Source organism: Podarcis gaigeae, assembly GCF_964106915.1.
Source record: "Podarcis gaigeae genome assembly, chromosome: W".
NCBI lineage: Eukaryota > Metazoa > Chordata > Lepidosauria > Squamata > Lacertidae > Podarcis > Podarcis gaigeae.
The window spans coordinates 8,013,430-8,031,235 of NC_139695.1; the positions used below are offsets into that span (position 1 = coordinate 8,013,430).

At 40.7% G+C, this 17,806-nt stretch overlaps 1 protein-coding gene across 1 annotated transcript in view; it reads right to left on the reverse strand.

The window, feature by feature from the left end:
- LOC310835972 (E3 ubiquitin-protein ligase TRIM7-like) overlaps positions 1-17,051 on the reverse strand; it is a gene marked incomplete at its 3' end in the record, with an annotated part of 256,923 nt that extends 239,872 nt beyond the window's left edge. The window contains exon 1 of the mRNA XM_083720941.1: positions 16,671-17,051. Within this exon, the coding sequence (XP_083577067.1) occupies positions 16,671-16,910 (240 nt within the window). The 5' untranslated portion in view covers positions 16,911-17,051. The remainder of the gene's footprint in view (positions 1-16,670) is intronic.
- Positions 17,052-17,806: the final 755 nt, after the last annotated feature.

Genomic DNA, 17,806 nt, shown 5'->3' on the forward strand with positions numbered 1-17,806 from the left:
TTTTGGCAATTGAAATTCAAGTTCAAGGAGAGAAATTTTTGATTGTAGGAATTTATGCACTGAATGAGGGGAAATCTGAATTCTTCAAGAAATTGCATGAGACTTTACTGGACTATTTGGACTATAATTTAATTCTGATGGGGGATATGAATGGAGTAGTATCTACAAACATGGACAAGGCACAAAGACAGGTAGTCACCAAAGATGGTAGACTACCAAAAACTTTTTTTGAATTGACTGGCAATATGGACTTGATTGACATTTGGAGAACAAAGAACCCCCTGGGGAGAGAGGGAACCTTTTTCTCTGAAGCCAAGATGACATGGACTAGAATTGACCAAATATGGATTACTAGAGGAATGGCACCAAAGATAAAGAAAGTGGAAATCTGCCCAAAAACTTGCTCCGACCATAGCGCTGTAAGGATGGAGATGAAGCAAATAACAACTGGTTCCTTCAGATGGAGGATGAATGACACCTTATTTAGAGATGAAGTGTATAAAAAGGCCCAAAAAACTTTGAGAGACTATTTTGAAATAAACATGAACACCAATGTTGAAAAAAGAGTAATCTGGGACACAAGCAAAGCTGTCATGAGAGGGTTTTTGATACAACAGAATGCAATAAAGGAGAGAAGCCAAAATGAGAAAAAAGATAAAATTTTGGAGAAAATAAAAGAAGGGGAGAAGAAATTGAGAGCAAAACTAAAGTCGCAGGAGATTCTGAGAGAAATAAAACTATATCAAGTACAATACATGGAACTGATGAATCAGGAAATAGAATGGAAAATTAAACAAATGAGACAAAAGACATTTGAATCAGCGAATAAATGTGGGAAACTGCTGGCTTGGCAAATGAAAAAAAGACAAAAATTAAACACCATTACAAATTTAGAAGCGGGAGGAAAGAACATACATAATCCAATTGAGATTAGAAATTGCTTCCAGAGGTACTTTAAACAATTATACTCACAAGGGCCACAGAAAGAAATGGATATAGACCGATTTCTGAAGACAAATGGATTACAAAAAGTCTCTCAAGAAAGTAAATTAATGCTGAATTATAAAATATCTGAACAGGAAGTAGAAGGTGCCATCCAAAATATGCAACTAGGCAAGTCTCCAGGACCAGATGGGCTGACTTCCAGATACTATAGATCTTTGAAGGAGTGGTTATTACAACCCTTGAAGGAAGTCTGCAATGAAATTTTGGAAGGGAAAAGGGCACCAGAGTCGTGGAAAGAGGCGTATATCACACTTATACCGAAAACAGAGACTGAAAAGACTCAACTTAAGAACTACCGCCCCATATCGTTATTAAATGTGGATTACAAATTTTTTGCTGACATTTTGGCCAAGAGATTGAAAAAAGTATTGATGGAAGAGATTCACAAGGACCAAGCGGGCTTTCTCCCGGGAAGACATTTGTCTGACAACTTGAGGAACATAATTGACATTTTGGAAAAGCTAGAAGTGAATATAAACACTAAAGCAGTTCTGATATTTGTGGACGCGGAGAAAGCTTTTGACAACATCTCTTGGAGTTTTATGAAAAAGAACCTACAGGGGATGGGGGTAGGCCAAGGTTTTGAAAATGGTATAGATGCAATATACTCTGAACATAAGGCCAAACTAATTGTAAATAATGTGGTTACGGAAGAATTCAAGATAGAAAAAGGGACATGACAGGGGTGCCCAATTTCCCCATTGCTTTTTATTTCGGTCCTGGAGGTTTTGCTCAACATGATTAGAAGGGACTGGCTGGTTAAAGGTATACAGGTCGGAGCTAAACAGTACAAATTGAGAGCATTTGCAGATGACTTAGTATTGACGTTACAGGAGCCAGAATCTAGTACTAAAAGGGTTTTAGAACTAATTCAAGAATTTGGTCAAGTGGCAGGATTTAAATTGAACAAGTTAAAAACTAAGGTTTTAGAGAAAAATTTAACATCAATTGAAAGAGAGAGGTTTCAGAATGAGACGGGTTTGACCGTGGTTAAGAAAGTGAAATACCTGGGGTTAAATATGACAGCTAAAAATGGGAACTTATTTAAAGATAACTATGAAAAATGCTGGATGGAAGTGAAAAAAGATTTAGAAATCTGGTCAAATTTAAAGCTTTCCTTGTTGGGTCGAATTGCAGCTATAAAAATGAATGTATTGCCTAGAATGTTGTTTTTGTTTCAAACGTTACAAATTGTGGACAAGATGGATTGTTTCAAGAAGTGGCAGAAAGATATTTCTAGATTTGTCTGGCAGGGCAAGAAGCCCAGAATAAAATTCAAGATATTAACTGATGTAAAGGAAAGGGGTGGATTTGCCCTGCCAGACTTTAAACTTTACTATGAATCAGCAGCATTCTGCTGGTTGAAAGACTGGCTGCTTCTTGAGAACACAGACATTTTGGATTTAGAAGGTTTTAACATTGTTTTTGGATGGCATGCATATTTGTGGTACGACAAGGTTAAAGCACATAAAGCATTTAAAAACCATATTGTCAGGAAAGCATTGTTTAATGTTTGGATAAGATATAAGGATTTATTGGAAAATAAAACCCCAAGGTGGTTGTTACCAATGGAAGCAAAAGCTTAGAAAAAGCTCAATATGGAAGCCAAATGGCCGAAATATTGGGAAATTTTGGAACAAGAAGGAGATAGATTGAAACTGCAGAGTTTTGAGAAATTAAAAAACAAAGTGCGAGATTGGCTTCATTATTACCAGATAATGGAGGCATATAATTTGGACAAGAAAATTGGCTTCCAGGTGGAAAAATCAAAATTAGAAACAGAGCTGTTAGAACCTAAAACTAAGATTTTGTCAAAGATGTATAACTTGCTGTTGAAATGGAATACTCAGGATGAAACGGTGAAATCTGCTATGATTAAATGGGCACAAGATGTTGGACATAACATTATGTTTGCTGACTGGGAACAGTTATGGACCACAGTTATGAAGTTTACGGCATGTAATGCCTTAAGAGAGAATATTAAGAAAATGATTTACAGGTGGTACATGACCCCAGTCAAGCTTGCAAAAATTTATCATTTGCCCGATAATAAATGTTGGAAATGCAAAGAAAATGAAGGTACATTCTTTCACCTTTGGTGGACGTGCCCAAGGATTAAGGCTTTCTGGGAAATGATTTATAATGAAATGAAAAAGGTATTTAAATATACCTTCCTGAAGAAACCAGAGGCCTTTCTCCTGGGCATTGTCGGCCAATTGGTGCCAAAGAAGGATAGAACTTTCTTTATGTATGCTACAACAGCAGCAAGAATACTCATTGCAAAGTACTGGAAGACACAGGATCTACCCACTCTGGAAGAATGGCAGATGAAGGTGATGGACTATATGGGATTGGCAGAAATGACTGGCAGAATCCGAGACCAGGGAGAAGAGTTGGCGGAAGAAGATTGGAAGAAATTCAAATACTATTTACAGAAATATTGCAAAATTAATGAATGTTAGAATGATGTCGGATAGAAATTAAGTGGTTTCCAGCTGTAATGCTTTAAGAGAATATGGGAATAAAGGTTTAGAAATAGGTTAAAATTTATTGATAAGGATTTGCTGAACTAACAATTTGAATTGGAATACAAAAAAAGGAGGTACGAGGAGGTCTGGGAAATAAGTTAATGGAAAATAAGTAATGGAAACTTTGTGTGTTTTTAATTATTTTCATTTTTGCATTTTTGTTATTTTTTCTTTTTTCTTTTTGACTTTTAGTGTATTACTATTGAAAACTTTAATAAATATTCTTTAAAAAATATATATCCTGTTCCACACACTGGCTGACTAGATGCCTCTGGGAAGCCCACAAGCCGGGCAGGAAAGCAACCTCCCCACATGCTGCTTCTCCCCAAAAGCTCATCTCCAGTGGCATTCTGTGTCTTGGAGCAACAATTTTACACGGATGTCCTTTTTTATTTATTTATTTATTTTTTAAAGATTACAGAAAAAGAAGAAAAGAGAAAATTTAAAGACAAAAGAAGAAAGAAAAAAAAACAAAAAAGTGAAAAAACACCACAATACAATACAGTATACAAATAATATAAACCCCAACCCAATCACATTAAACTAAACAATTTTACACGGATGTCCTAACAGCATGAAACTGGGCCAGGCCCACAAGAGGTCGGAGGGGAGATGGGGGCAGTTCCAGGGCTGTTGGGAAGCTGGCGTCTGCTTCCTGGGTCAGGAAGGAGTTGCACTGGAGCTCAGTGCTATAAAGGGAAGCAGCTCAGAATTGAGGGGTACTGTTACTTCTCCTGATCTGAACGCTAGACTTCTGTGGATAAAATCTAGAATTGCATTAGTGCTTCTGCTGCTGCTCCACGATGAGGACTCAGGTTAAGCTTGAGGCCCAAGAAGACCCCTAGATCTTTTTCACATGCGCTGCTGTCAAACCAGGTGTCCCCATCCTATATTTGTGCATCTATCTTCTTATTCCTGCCTAAGTGTAGAAGCTTTGGAAATTCATTCTGCAGCATGAGCTACCCTTCCCAGGTTGGCGTCATGGTGAAATGTGACTTCCAGGGATGGAGAGAGTGTGCAGGCTTTGCTGGTGCTTGGTCATTTGTGATATACAGCTAGCACAGGTGAGGGGTCTTTTGAGACACCTGTGGAGGAGATGCAGATGTGGCGCTGCAGGTATTTCAAGCACCTTGGCTTGGTTGGCATCTTCTACACTTGAGGGATCGCCTTACGCCTTGTGCGCCTACTCAACCAATTCAACCTGCACAAGTAGGACTGTTCTAGCTGCCACGTAAGACTCATTCCACACTTGCAAGAAATCTACCGGTATATTTTAGTGCAACAGCACTAACACTTTGGAACTCCCTGCCTAGGGACCCCAGGCAGCTGCCTTCACTGTACTCTTCCCCACACCTCCGTAAAGCCTTCAGGTTTAGGGGCCTTTGGAAGACATGTGGAAGGCTGCAGGGTGTGGAAAGCCTTTTGCTTACTGCTGAGTTTAATTGTCATGGCAATATTTTGAAATGTGTGCCTGTATTTCACTGGATCATTAAACATTCCATGAGGAGTTTTTGTGACAATCAAGTGGGTTAGAAATGATATAGGATGAATTAAATTAAATTACATTAAGTTAAAATGAACTCTGTTGAAATTGAATCCAAAGTGGTGAAGGTCTAACTCTCTGCTTGCTATTCCTGTACAACATCTTTCTTGTGCTTCTGCCTGATTTTGTTTTGTCTGGAAACTGAGTGAGATAAAAACTTCTCATGCTACAGCACCCACCCACCTGCAGATGTTCAGGACCTCAAGGATGCTAACCATTTCTCCAAGTTCTTTTTTAAAAATCAATTTTTATTAAAAGATTTCCACGTAATATACAATACACATCTCTGCTGTGACTCATTCTTTTTTTTTTAATAATATTTTTTATTAGTTTTATGAAATACAGAAAAAAGAATAAAGAGCATATTATAAAAGTAGAAAAGGAAAGTTACAAATTTTTCTTACTCTTTTTTCCAAATCTGTTGGACTTCCCCACGTCCTCCCAACCCTGCATTCTCTGTGATGCATAACGTCTGCAATTTGTTAACTTGTTTCAATACTTATTGTATCTTCCTTTTTATCATGTTACCCAATTTCAAATATATTATGGCTCAAATCATGTACGTTTTCATTTTAACACAATGAAGTTGTTTCATTATTCTATCTCTGACTCCTTGTACCTTAATTTCCATTTCTTTAATTTAACATTACTGAAGCTAGAATTTCCTAAAAGGTGCGTTTTTTAACATTCATACAACTTATAATGTTTTTCCAAATAGTCTTTAAATTTTCTCCAATCCTCCTCGAATGTTTCTTCTCCCAAGTCTCGGATTCTGCCAGTCATTTCGGCCAGTTCCATGTAGTCCATCAACTGCGTGTGCCATTCCTCCAGTGTGGGTAAATCTTGTGTCTTCCAATGTTTTGCAATCAGGATCCTTGCTGCTGTAGTAGCATACATAAAAAAGGTTCTGTCCTTCTTAAGCACTCTCTGGTCCACCATGCCCAGGAGGAAGGTCTCTGGTTTCTTAGGTAAGGTAAATCTAAGTACCTTTTTTAGTTCATTATGAATCATTTCCCAAAAGGCCTTCACTTTCGGGCAGGTCCACCAGAGGTGAAAAAATGTCCCTTCCGCCTCTTTACATTTCCAGCATTTATTATCAGACAGGTGATATATCTTAGCAAGCTTGACTGGGGTCATGTACCACCGGTATATCATTTTCATAATGTTTTCCTTCAAGGCACTACATGCCGTAAATTTCATTCCGGTGTTCCATAACCTTTCCCAATCTTCAAACATAATGTTATGCCCCAAATCCTGCGCCCACTTTATCATGGCGGATTTGACTGTCTCATCCTGAGTATTCCATTTAAGCAGCAGGTTATACATTCTCGAAAGTAGTTTACTTTTTGGTTCTAACAATTCTGTCTCTAGTTTCGATTTTTCCACCTGGAATCCAACCTTCTTGTCTACTTTAAAGACCTCTTGAATTTGTGCATAATGCAACCAATCTCGCACCTTGTTTTTTAGTTTTTCCAAGCTCTGCAGCCTCCAATTGTCTCCAATCTTTTCAATAATTTCCTCATATTTAGGCCAATTGGCTTCCATATTAGGTCTCTTACGTGCCTTGGCCTCCACCGGTGAGAGCCACCTCGGAGTCTTACTCTCCAATAAGTCTTTATATTTTGTCCAGACCATTAAAATTGCTCTCCTGACAATGTGGTTTTTAAACAGTTTGTGCGCTTTGACCTTGTCATACCACAAATATGCATGCCACCCAAAGGCGTTATCAAACCCTTCCAGATCTAGGACATCAGTGTTTTCCAGTAAGATCCAATCTTTCAACCAGCAGAAGGCTGCGGATTCGTAATATAACCTCAAGTCTGGCAGGGCAAATCCCCCTCTTTCTTTCGCATCAGTTAATATCTTAAACTTTATTCGGGGCTTTTTGCCCTGCCAAACAAACTTAGAGATATCCTTCTGCCACCTTCCAAAGCATTCCACCTTGTCCACGATCTGTAGGGTCTGAAACAAAAATAGCATTTTTGGCAATACATTCATCTTTATAGCTGCTATTCGGCCCGACATGGAAAGTTTCAATCTTGACCATGTTTCCAAATCTCTTTTGATTTCTGACCAACATTTCTCGTAGTTGTCCTTAAACAGATTCAAATTTTTGGAGGTCAGATACACCCCTAGGTATTTTACTTTTTTAACCACATTTAATTCTGTTTCTTTCACAAACTCATCTGTTTCTGTACTTGTCAAATTTTTTGCTATAACCTTAGTTTTTTGCTTGTTCAGCTTAAATCCCGCCACCCGACCAAAGTCCGAAATTAATTCTAACACTCTTTTAGTACTAGAGACAGGCTCCTGCAATGTTAATACCAGGTCATCTGCAAATGCTTTCAATTTATATTGTTTCACTCCGACCTCAATTCCCTGTACCAACCGGTCCTTTCTAATCATGTTCAATAGCACCTCCAGAACTGAAATAAACAATAGGGGGGATAGGGGGCACCCCTGCCGTGTCCCTTTTTCAATTTTAAACTCCTCTGTCACCACATTGTTTACTATCAATTTCGCTTTTTGTTCTGAATATATTGCTTCTATTCCATTTTCAAACCCCCGCCCCACTCCCATCCCTTCCAAATTTTTCTTCATAAACATCCAGGAAATATTGTCAAAGGCTTTCTCCGCATCAATAAAGATTAGCACCGCTCTAGTGTTTAGCTTTGTTTGTAAAAGCTCCAAAATATCAATAATGTTTCTTGTGTTGCCAAACAAATGCCTACCAGGGAGAAAGCCAGCCTGGTCCTTATGGATCACTTCATTAAGCACTTTTTTAAACCTACTTGCCAAAATGTCTGCAAAAATTTTGTAATCCACATTTAGGAGTGAGATGGGGCGGTAGTTCTTAAGCTGAGTCTTTTCAGTTTCTAGTTTGGGTATCAATGTGATGAAGGCTTCTTTCCACATTTCCGGTGCTTTCCTCCCCTCCATAATCTGGTTACAAACCTCCAACAAAGGTTGTATCAAATAGTCCTTCAAAACCTTATAGTATTTGGAGGTAAGTCCGTCGGGGCCTGGAGATTTGCCTAATTGGAGGTTCTCAATGGCGCTTTCAATTTCTTGCTGTGTGATATTACTATTCAGGGTTGTTCTCATTTCCTGAGGTATTTTCTGTAGTCCGTTGGTTTTAAGAAATTGGTCCACCTCCGAATCTTTCTGTGGCCCTTGTGAATAAAGCTCTTTGAAGTATCTCTGGAAGCACTTTCTAATTTCCTCGGGTTTCTGTACCATTCTCCCTTCAATCTCTAGATTTGTAACTGTATTAAGTTTTTGTCTCTTTTTCAACTGCCATGCTAGCAGTTTCCCACACTTATTTGCTGATTCAAAAGATCTTTGTTTCATTTGTTTAATTCTCCATTCCACCTCTTGATTTATCAATTTCAAATATTGTGCTTGGAAAAATTTCACTTCTCTCAGCACTTCCTTCGACTTGGGCCTGGATCTTAGTTTTTTTTCTCCATCTCTTATTTTTTCCAATATCTTCTCCTTCTTTTCATTCCAGAGTTTTTTCTTGATCGTGTTTTGTTGTATTAGAAACCCTCTCATGACTGCTTTACTTGCGTCCCAGATTATTCTTTTTTCCACAGTGGTATTTAAATTTATCTCAAAATAGTCCTTTAAAGTTTTTTGGGCCTTCTTAACAATCTTCTCATCCCTTAGTAGAGTGTCATTCATTTTCCATCTGAAGGATCCGGTTGTATTTAGTCTGAGTTCCATTTTCAAAGCATTATGGTCGGAGCAGGTTTTTGGGCAGATTTCCACCTTTCTAGTCTTAGGTGCCAGTCCTCTAGTTATCCATATTTGGTCGATTCGTGTCCATGTCAGATGAGCTTCAGAAAAGAAAGTCCCTTCTTTTCCTAGGGGGTTCTTAACCCTCCATATGTCAATTAAGTCCACATTGTCAGTCATTTCAAAAAAAGTTTTAGGTAGTCTGCCATCTTTCGTTATGTTAGCACTTTGCAACTTATCCATATTTACAGACACAACCCCATTCATATCACCCATCATGATGATGTTGTTGTAGTCTAGGTAGTCCAGCATAATCTCATGCAGCTTCCTGAAAAATTCCGATTTTCCTTCATTTGGGGCATATATTCCTAATATCAGAAATTTTTCTCCTTGTGTCTGAATTTCAATCGCCAAAATTCTGCCGTGTTCATCTTTGAATAAGAATTTCGGTGACAGGCTCTCCTTTGCATATATCACCACTCCTCTTTTCTTCACTTTGTCCGAAGAGATGAATTCTTGGCCTAGTCTTTTATTAATTAGCACTTTTCTGTGGAGCCTTGTCACATGTGTTTCTTGCATGCAAATAATGCTGTGACTCATTCTGAAGGAAACGGGAATCCTGGGAAAGTGCCTGGAAGCCCTGGAACCTTGTGTGTGTGCATATGTGCTTGCGCGTAGGAAATAGAAATTTGGGTCTACGTCTGAGTGTTCAGGAGGAAGAAATAGCAGAGAGCTCATTTCCCACGGTCTCGCCAAGTAGAGCTGACCATTAGATTAAAACACTGCACCCTCTGCCACAGCCACAGGTGTCAAGATGAAGCAGAGCTGTGTATCAGCAACATATTGCTGACAATGTACTCCAAAACTCTGGATGACCCCATTCAAACAATGACTAGGGTTGCCTAGACTCACACGTGTGTGTGTAACATAGAAGTTCGGGGGACAAAGTGCATGCAGTATGCTACTTGTGAGGTGCTCAGAAGGAAGCATATGCAGAAAGATCATTCCAGGCGACCTGTTTCTTGAGCATTCATCCTGATTTGTTTGTGGGGTGGTGATACTACATGCAGTCAAGCTTTCCAGGGCATTTACCTATCACTTTTCTTCTTGCAAAAGCCCTGCTGGAGGGACCTGGAAGTGTGCGGGGAAGAGCAATTTTGTAGTGGGTTTGTTGCACAGGAGCACCAAGTTCACTAACTGGCTCATTCAGATTGAATCCCATGCAAAAATAGTGCAATGGTGTGTGTTTCAGCCAGCCATCCGGCTGCTGCAACTATTCCCTGAGTGCTATTCCCAGCACACTTGTGAGGTGCTCAGAAGGAAGCATATGCAGAAAGATCATTCCAGGCGACCTGTGTGCCAGCACTGGGTGTGGGCGACCTGGGTGCCAGCACACGGTCCTGTCTGTGTGTTTGGAAGGGAAAGGGAGCTATGCTCCCCCCCCCCCGAGACATTCCACTCCACTCCTTCTTCCTTAGCAACACAACAGTTGAGGCAACCTTCACAGTTCTGGGATGCCGATACAAAAGACCTGTAAGTGTGCTGTCAATATATTTATAGTACAGGGGTTCCTCCGGAGGAGACAGCCACTTGTTTGTTTTGCGTTCATGTCTTGCTTGCCCCAAACTTAACACAGTGGTTAGACTCTACTAAGGGAATGGTCAGAGTGCTTTAATCCATTCACACTGGAAAAGCTGAAGTTCTGGGCTGGACCTGAATCCCTCCCACAAAATACTGACAGTCTGGAAACACCCTGGGTGCAAACATGTTTTACTGGGGAAAAGATCTTTGCCTCTTCATCCTTCCTTTTTTTAATAAAGAACTTTTATTCATTTTCCAATATAAATCTTCCAATTATTAACAAATCTATCATATCAAATCATATACATTATCGCCAATTATATATTCCAAATTCAATTAATTTCCAGTGACTCCCCATGTCTTGGTTTCTAGAGGCAATTTTTTCCCCTTTATGTTCTGCTTTCTTGATCTTATCAATCTGTCAGTCTCTGGTATGTGACTCAAAATCTTGTTTTAATAAGTCTTTATATCTGATTAGCACGCAGGGAGCTTTTATTCCATATTTCTCTTTGTTAGCTTATTTTGAAAAGCTGTTCTCTCTCAATGACTTTTCTTCCGTGAAAGTTCTGGGCTTTCATCCAAAATTAAGAGTAGCAATATTATTTACTCTTTGAACTGTCTTAATCAGTTAATATTCCAAATGTATCCAATAATTGCAATTCGAAGGGATGTACTCTATGAACAATAAGTTAGTAAAAAATATTTAAAGCATATCCATTTTAGCTTTTAGTATTCAGGAAAAGAGTTATTTCTGTGTTGTTATCTAGCAATAATTTTCCAGAGCTAGTCCTCCTTAGATTCCTCTCATTCTTATCTCTTGGCTTTGAGCTGTTTTCCAACTTTCCCTCAATACAAAGATTAATGACGTATCAAGCTCTCAGAGAAACTATTTTTCGAGTTCTTCCGTTGAAAAGAGCAGAAATACTGTAGGGAAGATTTCACAGAGCAATCTTTTCGTAATCTTTCCGTTTTTTCTGAATCCAAAACTTGCGCCATTGGGGCCTTAAAGGGGCAGCCAGGATCCAAAATTCAACTTCTCTTAACTATATTCTGTGCAAACAAATGCACTATAAGATGTGAAATTTTCCAAGTTGTAATCCACCAAATATCTTCAGCACCCCTGTCTGGGGGGGGGGGGGGTAGTTTGTTTCTGTTTCATCTTCGTCACAATCTCCATTCTCTCAGTCCAAGCCTCCTTCATCTTTTGCCAAGTCCAATTAGAAGTCACAATTAAAAGTTGAAAGTCCTCCTGCATTCTATTTAGATCAAAACATATATAATCCATACAAGCAAGAGCATTTTATATAGAATACACCCTTTTGTGATCTAAAGAAATTTCTGTCCTCCTCAAAATAAGATTTGTTTTTTTCCCTAAATACTCCACAGCTACCATTGACATTTTATATCCTTCCGTCCCTCAGCAGATTATTTCTTTACCTCTATCAGTCCAAGACACGCCTGTTTTTGGACTGAATCTTAATAATTTTTAACAGACAGGTGTTTCTGCTCGAGAGATTGACTCTGGAGAGTTCCCAGTCTTCGTGCCAGCATCCGGCACCCAGCATCCTCCACCCCCACATCTTGTTGCAGGCAGCAGATATCGGATGATCTGCGGGTGAGACAGCCCCCTCCTCCCCTGGAGGGGTCGGCAGGACTAATTACCCTCATATTTGTCCTGAATTTCTGGCAAGACTGGGGGTCTGATCTCATATATATATATATATATATATATATATATATATATATATATATATAGTCTATTTTATTTAGTTCACATATGTTACCACTATTCCAACTGTATATATATATATGTATATGCTTTCGTAGATTTTCACGGGTACAGGAATGCAGGTTTTGGTGTCCTCGGGTGTCTTCCCGTGTAAAAGTTGGGGTGTCTAGGCGACGTTTCGACGAGGTCTCACTCGTCATCTTCAGGCTGGTGCTTTCGGCTTCTTGTTACTGGAACAGAGCGGGATCTCAATGTTTGAGTTCCTATAAATACTGTAGAGGGGGTGTGGTGTCTAGCCTCCAATGTTCTGGGCAGAGAGGAAGTTCCCGGGCTAGTGTGCCTTTTCTTCTTTTGTTCCTTAATTACTTGAGAGATACCTTGAGTGATTTCTTGAGTGATATCCTGAGTACCACTTAGGTGGGTCATTAGGTGTGGATTAGTTGCTAAAGTCTTTGTGTCTTGACCTCTTGAACTTTGTGAAGAGTTTTCCTGAGAAGATGGCTGTATTGCACTTAGTTGTGCTTTGGCTTGGCTTCGTGTATAGGGGCGAGCTGTGGTTTTGTGGCTTGTGTCAGCCAGATCTGTGTAGGGATTGCAGGGGGGTGCAGCATCCGGAGGTGCCACCATGGATTGGCTACTGGATGGTGTCAGTAATTCATCTGTGGAGAGGGTCTGGGTTTGGGTCTGGTGTGGTTGATTGGTGTTGGCGTTCTGTGTGCCTCTGGATCTGGTGTCAGTTTTTGTGGGGAGGGCTAATTTCCAGATGTCTGGCAAGCGGGATGTGTCGTCACGCTTGTTCATGTTGTGAGGGTGTTTCTCTATCTCGATGGCTTCCATGATTATTCTCTTGTGGTGATGTTCCGTGTTAAAGAGCAATTTGGAATCTGCAAAATTAATTTCGTGTCCTGTTTCTTTCATGTGTTGGAAAAGAGAGGAAGTTTTTTCTTCTTTTTTGACGGCATTCTTGTGTTCTGCGATACGTGCATTTATTCGTCTGTTTGTTTGTCCAATGTACGTGGCTGGGCAGACTTTGCAGGGTATTTCATAGATCCCTTGGTTTTCCAACTGGATTTTATCCTTGGGGTTTCTGAGGATATTGGCTATTTTTTGGTTGGTGCAAAAGGCTGTTTTGATATTGTGTTTATGGAGGATTTTGCTAATTTTATCTGTAGTGCCCTTGATATAAGGAAGGAGGGCCATGCCATTGTTTTCTTCTGTGTCTTGGTTTTTGGGGGGTGTTTCCTTTTGGATTAGCTTCGTAATCCATGGTGGCACCTCCGGATGCTGCACCCCCCTGCAATCCCTACACAGATCTGGCTGACACAAGCCACAAAACCACAGCTCGCCCCTATACACGAAGCCAAGCCAAAGCACAACTAAGTGCAATACAGCCATCTTCTCAGGAAAACTCTTCACAAAGTTCAAGAGGTCAAGACACAAAGACTTTAGCAACTAATCCACACCTAATGACCCACCTAAGTGGTACTCAGGATATCACTCAAGAAATCACTCAAGGTATCTCTCAAGTAATTAAGGAACAAAAGAAGAAAAGGCACACTAGCCCGGGAACTTCCTCTCTGCCCAGAACATTGGAGGCTAGACACCACACCCCCTCTACAGTATTTATAGGAACTCAAACATTGAGATCCCGCTCTGTTCCAGTAACAAGAAGCCGAAAGCACCAGCCTGAAGATGACGAGTGAGACCTCGTCGAAACGTCGCCTAGACACCCCAACTTTTACACGGGAAGACACCCGAGGACACCAAAACCTGCATATATGTATATATGTATATATATGTATATGTATGTATTGCTGGTATCTAACTCCCGAGAAGTTATTTAGAATATATGAAAACATACCAAATGTTTGTTGGAAATGTCAAGAAGATGAAGGGACATTTTCTCATGTTTGGTGGACATGTGAAATAGCTAAAAACATATGGGATACAAATACATACACAGAGGATTTTGAAGGTTAATATTCAACTGTTGGGACTTACTGATATACAGAAAGCCTTTCCTGACCATAGCACTGCAGCAGCTCCCAGCCAAGTGCTAGGAAATGTTCCCCAGCAGATGCCATGCTAGGAGGTCCTGCACCACTGGGTTTTTCAGGCATTCAGAGAAATTGTGGATTTTAGGACTTAGAAATGGGTCAGTAGCTTCATTTGGCACTGCCAGAAAAGACTGTCCCTTCAAATTTCTAACGTGTATAATGATTTAATAATAATAGTTTTTTATTATTTCTACCCTGCCCATCTGGCTGAGCCACTCTGGGCGGCTTCCAGCAAAAGATTAAAAATACATTAAAACATCAGTCATTAAAAGCTTCCCTAAACAGGGCTGCCTTCAGATGTCTTCTAAATGTCATATAGTTGCTTATTTCTTTGACATCTGGTGGGAGAGCGTTCCACAGGGCGGGCACCACTATCAAGAAGCCCTCTGCCTGATTCCCTGTAACTTCGCTTCTCGCAATGAGGGAACCACCAGAAGGCCCTCAGCGCTGGACCTCAGTGACCAATGGGGCTGTATTTGAGCACAATAGGGGGTGGCGTAGGGACTTTGCACAGGTGATCAATGGTCAAGAAAATAATAATAGTACTGTTCAAGCCTGCAGGAGAGGGAGTAAAGAAAAATAAGTTTCCACCGTCTCAAACCTGGGAACGGGGTGTCAGAGACAGAAATTGTTGGAGACGTCCATTGACTGTGAATGGGACATTTTGACAGATAGCTAAAAAAGAGAAACAAACTGATTCCAATGTTGCCTTTTGCATTCTAAAGAAACAAAATATTTGAAAATTGAAAGTAACTTTCTTTTGTTGGACAGGCTTTAAAAAGATGGACACAAATAGAAATTGTCTCCTCTAGAGGGAGCTTGTGAAATTGTTGCTGCAGTTTACTTGGGGACTTTACAGCTGCGAGATTAAGATTGTGGGACCAGTCTTTTGACCTTGAATAAAAATGTGTTGGGAGGAGGTTTTGGTGCTTGCTTTTTGTAAGACAAATGCTTTGCTGGAGCAGTTGCATGAGAAGATGGATTTGATGAATGAGAAGTTGGATTTGATGACTGTTGTAGTCAGTGAATGTGGACAAACAGGGAATACTGACACAGAAATCATACAGGGACCAACTCAGGAAACTGGTTCGACTGGGCAAGTGCAAGGGCAGATGATAATGGAGGAGGTTGCGGTTGCACCTCAAGCAATACAAATGGAGAGATCCGAGGCCCTGCAGGAGCATAAGCCGGTGTTTTGGAAGATTGAATTTGGAGTGGGCCAGGAGGAGCCTGGAGCTGAGGAGGCTCTTAACTTTGGAGGGACTGAAATATGCTGTTAAATATTTTTTGGATTATATTGATGACTGTGGGGAGTGGGACTGTGGGAAATGGGCTGGTCTGATGAGGGGAGATGGAGATAATTATGGGCTGGAATCCCCCAGAGACCTACTCCTCAATGAGAAAGGAAAGAAATCAAGAAATAGGCCAACAAAAGACAAGGAAAAGTGCAAGTATAAACAAGAAGAAGATCATCTGCAGAAGGGGCATGGAAGAGATTTAAGAGCCTCGGACATAAGATTACCAGGTTGATGGACTAGATGGAATGGACAGTAAGGACTGACATAACCCGAGACCAGGAAGAAGGGACGTTGGATGAAAATTGGAAGAAAGTCTATAAAGAAAAACTTTTATTTTGGGAATTAGTGTAAAATTAATGAATATTAGGGAAAATGCTGGAATGGTGAGCCGTGCCCCCAAAGGAGGCAGCTGCAGCAGCCCCCTCCTCCTGCTGCCCTCCAGGAACAGGGCGGGAAGGGACCAGCCCCCAGGAAGGACATGTTTGCCTCCCTCTGCAGTGCTCAGAACAAGAGGGGAATGAGGCCACCCAGGCCCTCTGGAGCACAGAAGGGCTCACCATCCTTGACTTTCCCCCTTCAACTGCCTTTTTACCCAATCCCTCATTTTGAGGAAGTCTCCTCTTTTGAAGTCAAATGTGACTGTTCTGGATTTCCTTAGCAATTGTCCACTTCCATACTGTGTATGTTGAATTTGATAGCACTGTGGTCACTGTTCCCATTTGATTCAACCACACCTACATCTTGTCAGTTGAGAGCATCAGGCAGAGCACCCAGCACCTACCGAATCCTTTTTTATTCCAGCAGGTCTTTTTAATGGAAGTCTGATGTCATCAATGTTAATTTTTTCTGCATTGTATTTCTCGTATGTTACTTCAGAGATGTTTATAGTAAAGTGGTGTATAAGCTGTTTAAATAGTAAATAGATAATGCAATTTAAAAAATAATAATTGTATAACAAGGTGGAAAGCATACTTGTATCTGAACATATTTTAATGGACACAGACTTTCATGGAATAGAATCATAGAGTTGGAAGAGACCACAAGGGCCATCGAGTCCAACCCCCTGCCAAGCAGGAAACAGCATCAGAGCACTCCTGACATATGGCTGTCAAGCCTCTGCTTAAAGACCTCCAAAGAAGGAGACTCCACCACACTCCTTGGCAGCAAATTCCACTGTCGAACAGCTCTTACTGTCAGGAAGTTCTTCCTAATGTTTAGGTGGAATCTTCTTTCTTGTAGTTTGGATCCATTGCTCCGTGTCCGCTTCTCTGGAGCAGCAGAAAACAACCTTTCTCCCTCCTCTATGTGACATCCTTTTATATATTTGAACATGGCTATCATATCACCCCTTAACTTCCTCTTCTCCAGGCTAAACATGCCCAGCTCCCTTAGCCGTTCCTCATAAGGCATCGTTTCCAGGCCTTTGACCATTTTGGTTGCCCTCCTCTGGACACGTTCCAGTTTGTCAGTGTCCTTCTTGAACTGTGGTGCCCAGAACTGGACACAGTACTCCAGGTGAGGTCTGACCAGAGCAGAATACAGTGGCACTATTACTTCCCTTGATCTAGATGCTATACTCCTATCGATGCAGCCCAGAATTGCATTGGCTTTTTTAGCTGCCGTGTCACACTGTTGGCTCATGTCAAGTTTGTGGTCAACCAAGACTCCTAGATCCTTTTCACACGTACTGCTCTCAAGCCAGGTGTCATCCATCTTGTATTTGTGCCTCTCATGTTTTTTGCCCAAGTGCAATACTTTACATTTCTCCCTGTTAAAATTCATCTTGTTTGTTTTGGCCCAGTTCTCTAATCTGTCAAGGTCGTTTTGAAGTGTGATCCTGTCCTCTGGGGTGTTGGCCACCCCTCCCAGTTTGGTGTCATCTGCAAATTTGATCAGGATGCCCTTGAGTCCATCATCCAAGTCGTTGATAAAGATGTTGAATAAGACCGGGCCCAAGACAGAACCCTGTGGCACCCCACTAGTCACTCTTCTCCAGGATGAAGAGGAACCATTGATGAGCACCCTTTGGGTTCGGTCAGTCAGCCAGTTACAAATCCACTGAGTGGTAGCATAGTCAAGACCGCATTTTACCAGCTTCTTTACAAGAATATCATGGGGCACCTTATCAAATGCCTTGCTGAAATCAAGGTAGGCTACATCCACTGCGTTCCCTTCATCTACCAGGCTTGTAATTCTGTCAAAAAACGAGATCAGGTTAGTCTGACATGACTTATTTTTCAGAAATCCATGCTGACTACTGGTGATCACAGCATTCCTTTCTAGGTGCTCACAGACTGTTTGCTTAATGATCTGTTCCAGAATCTTCC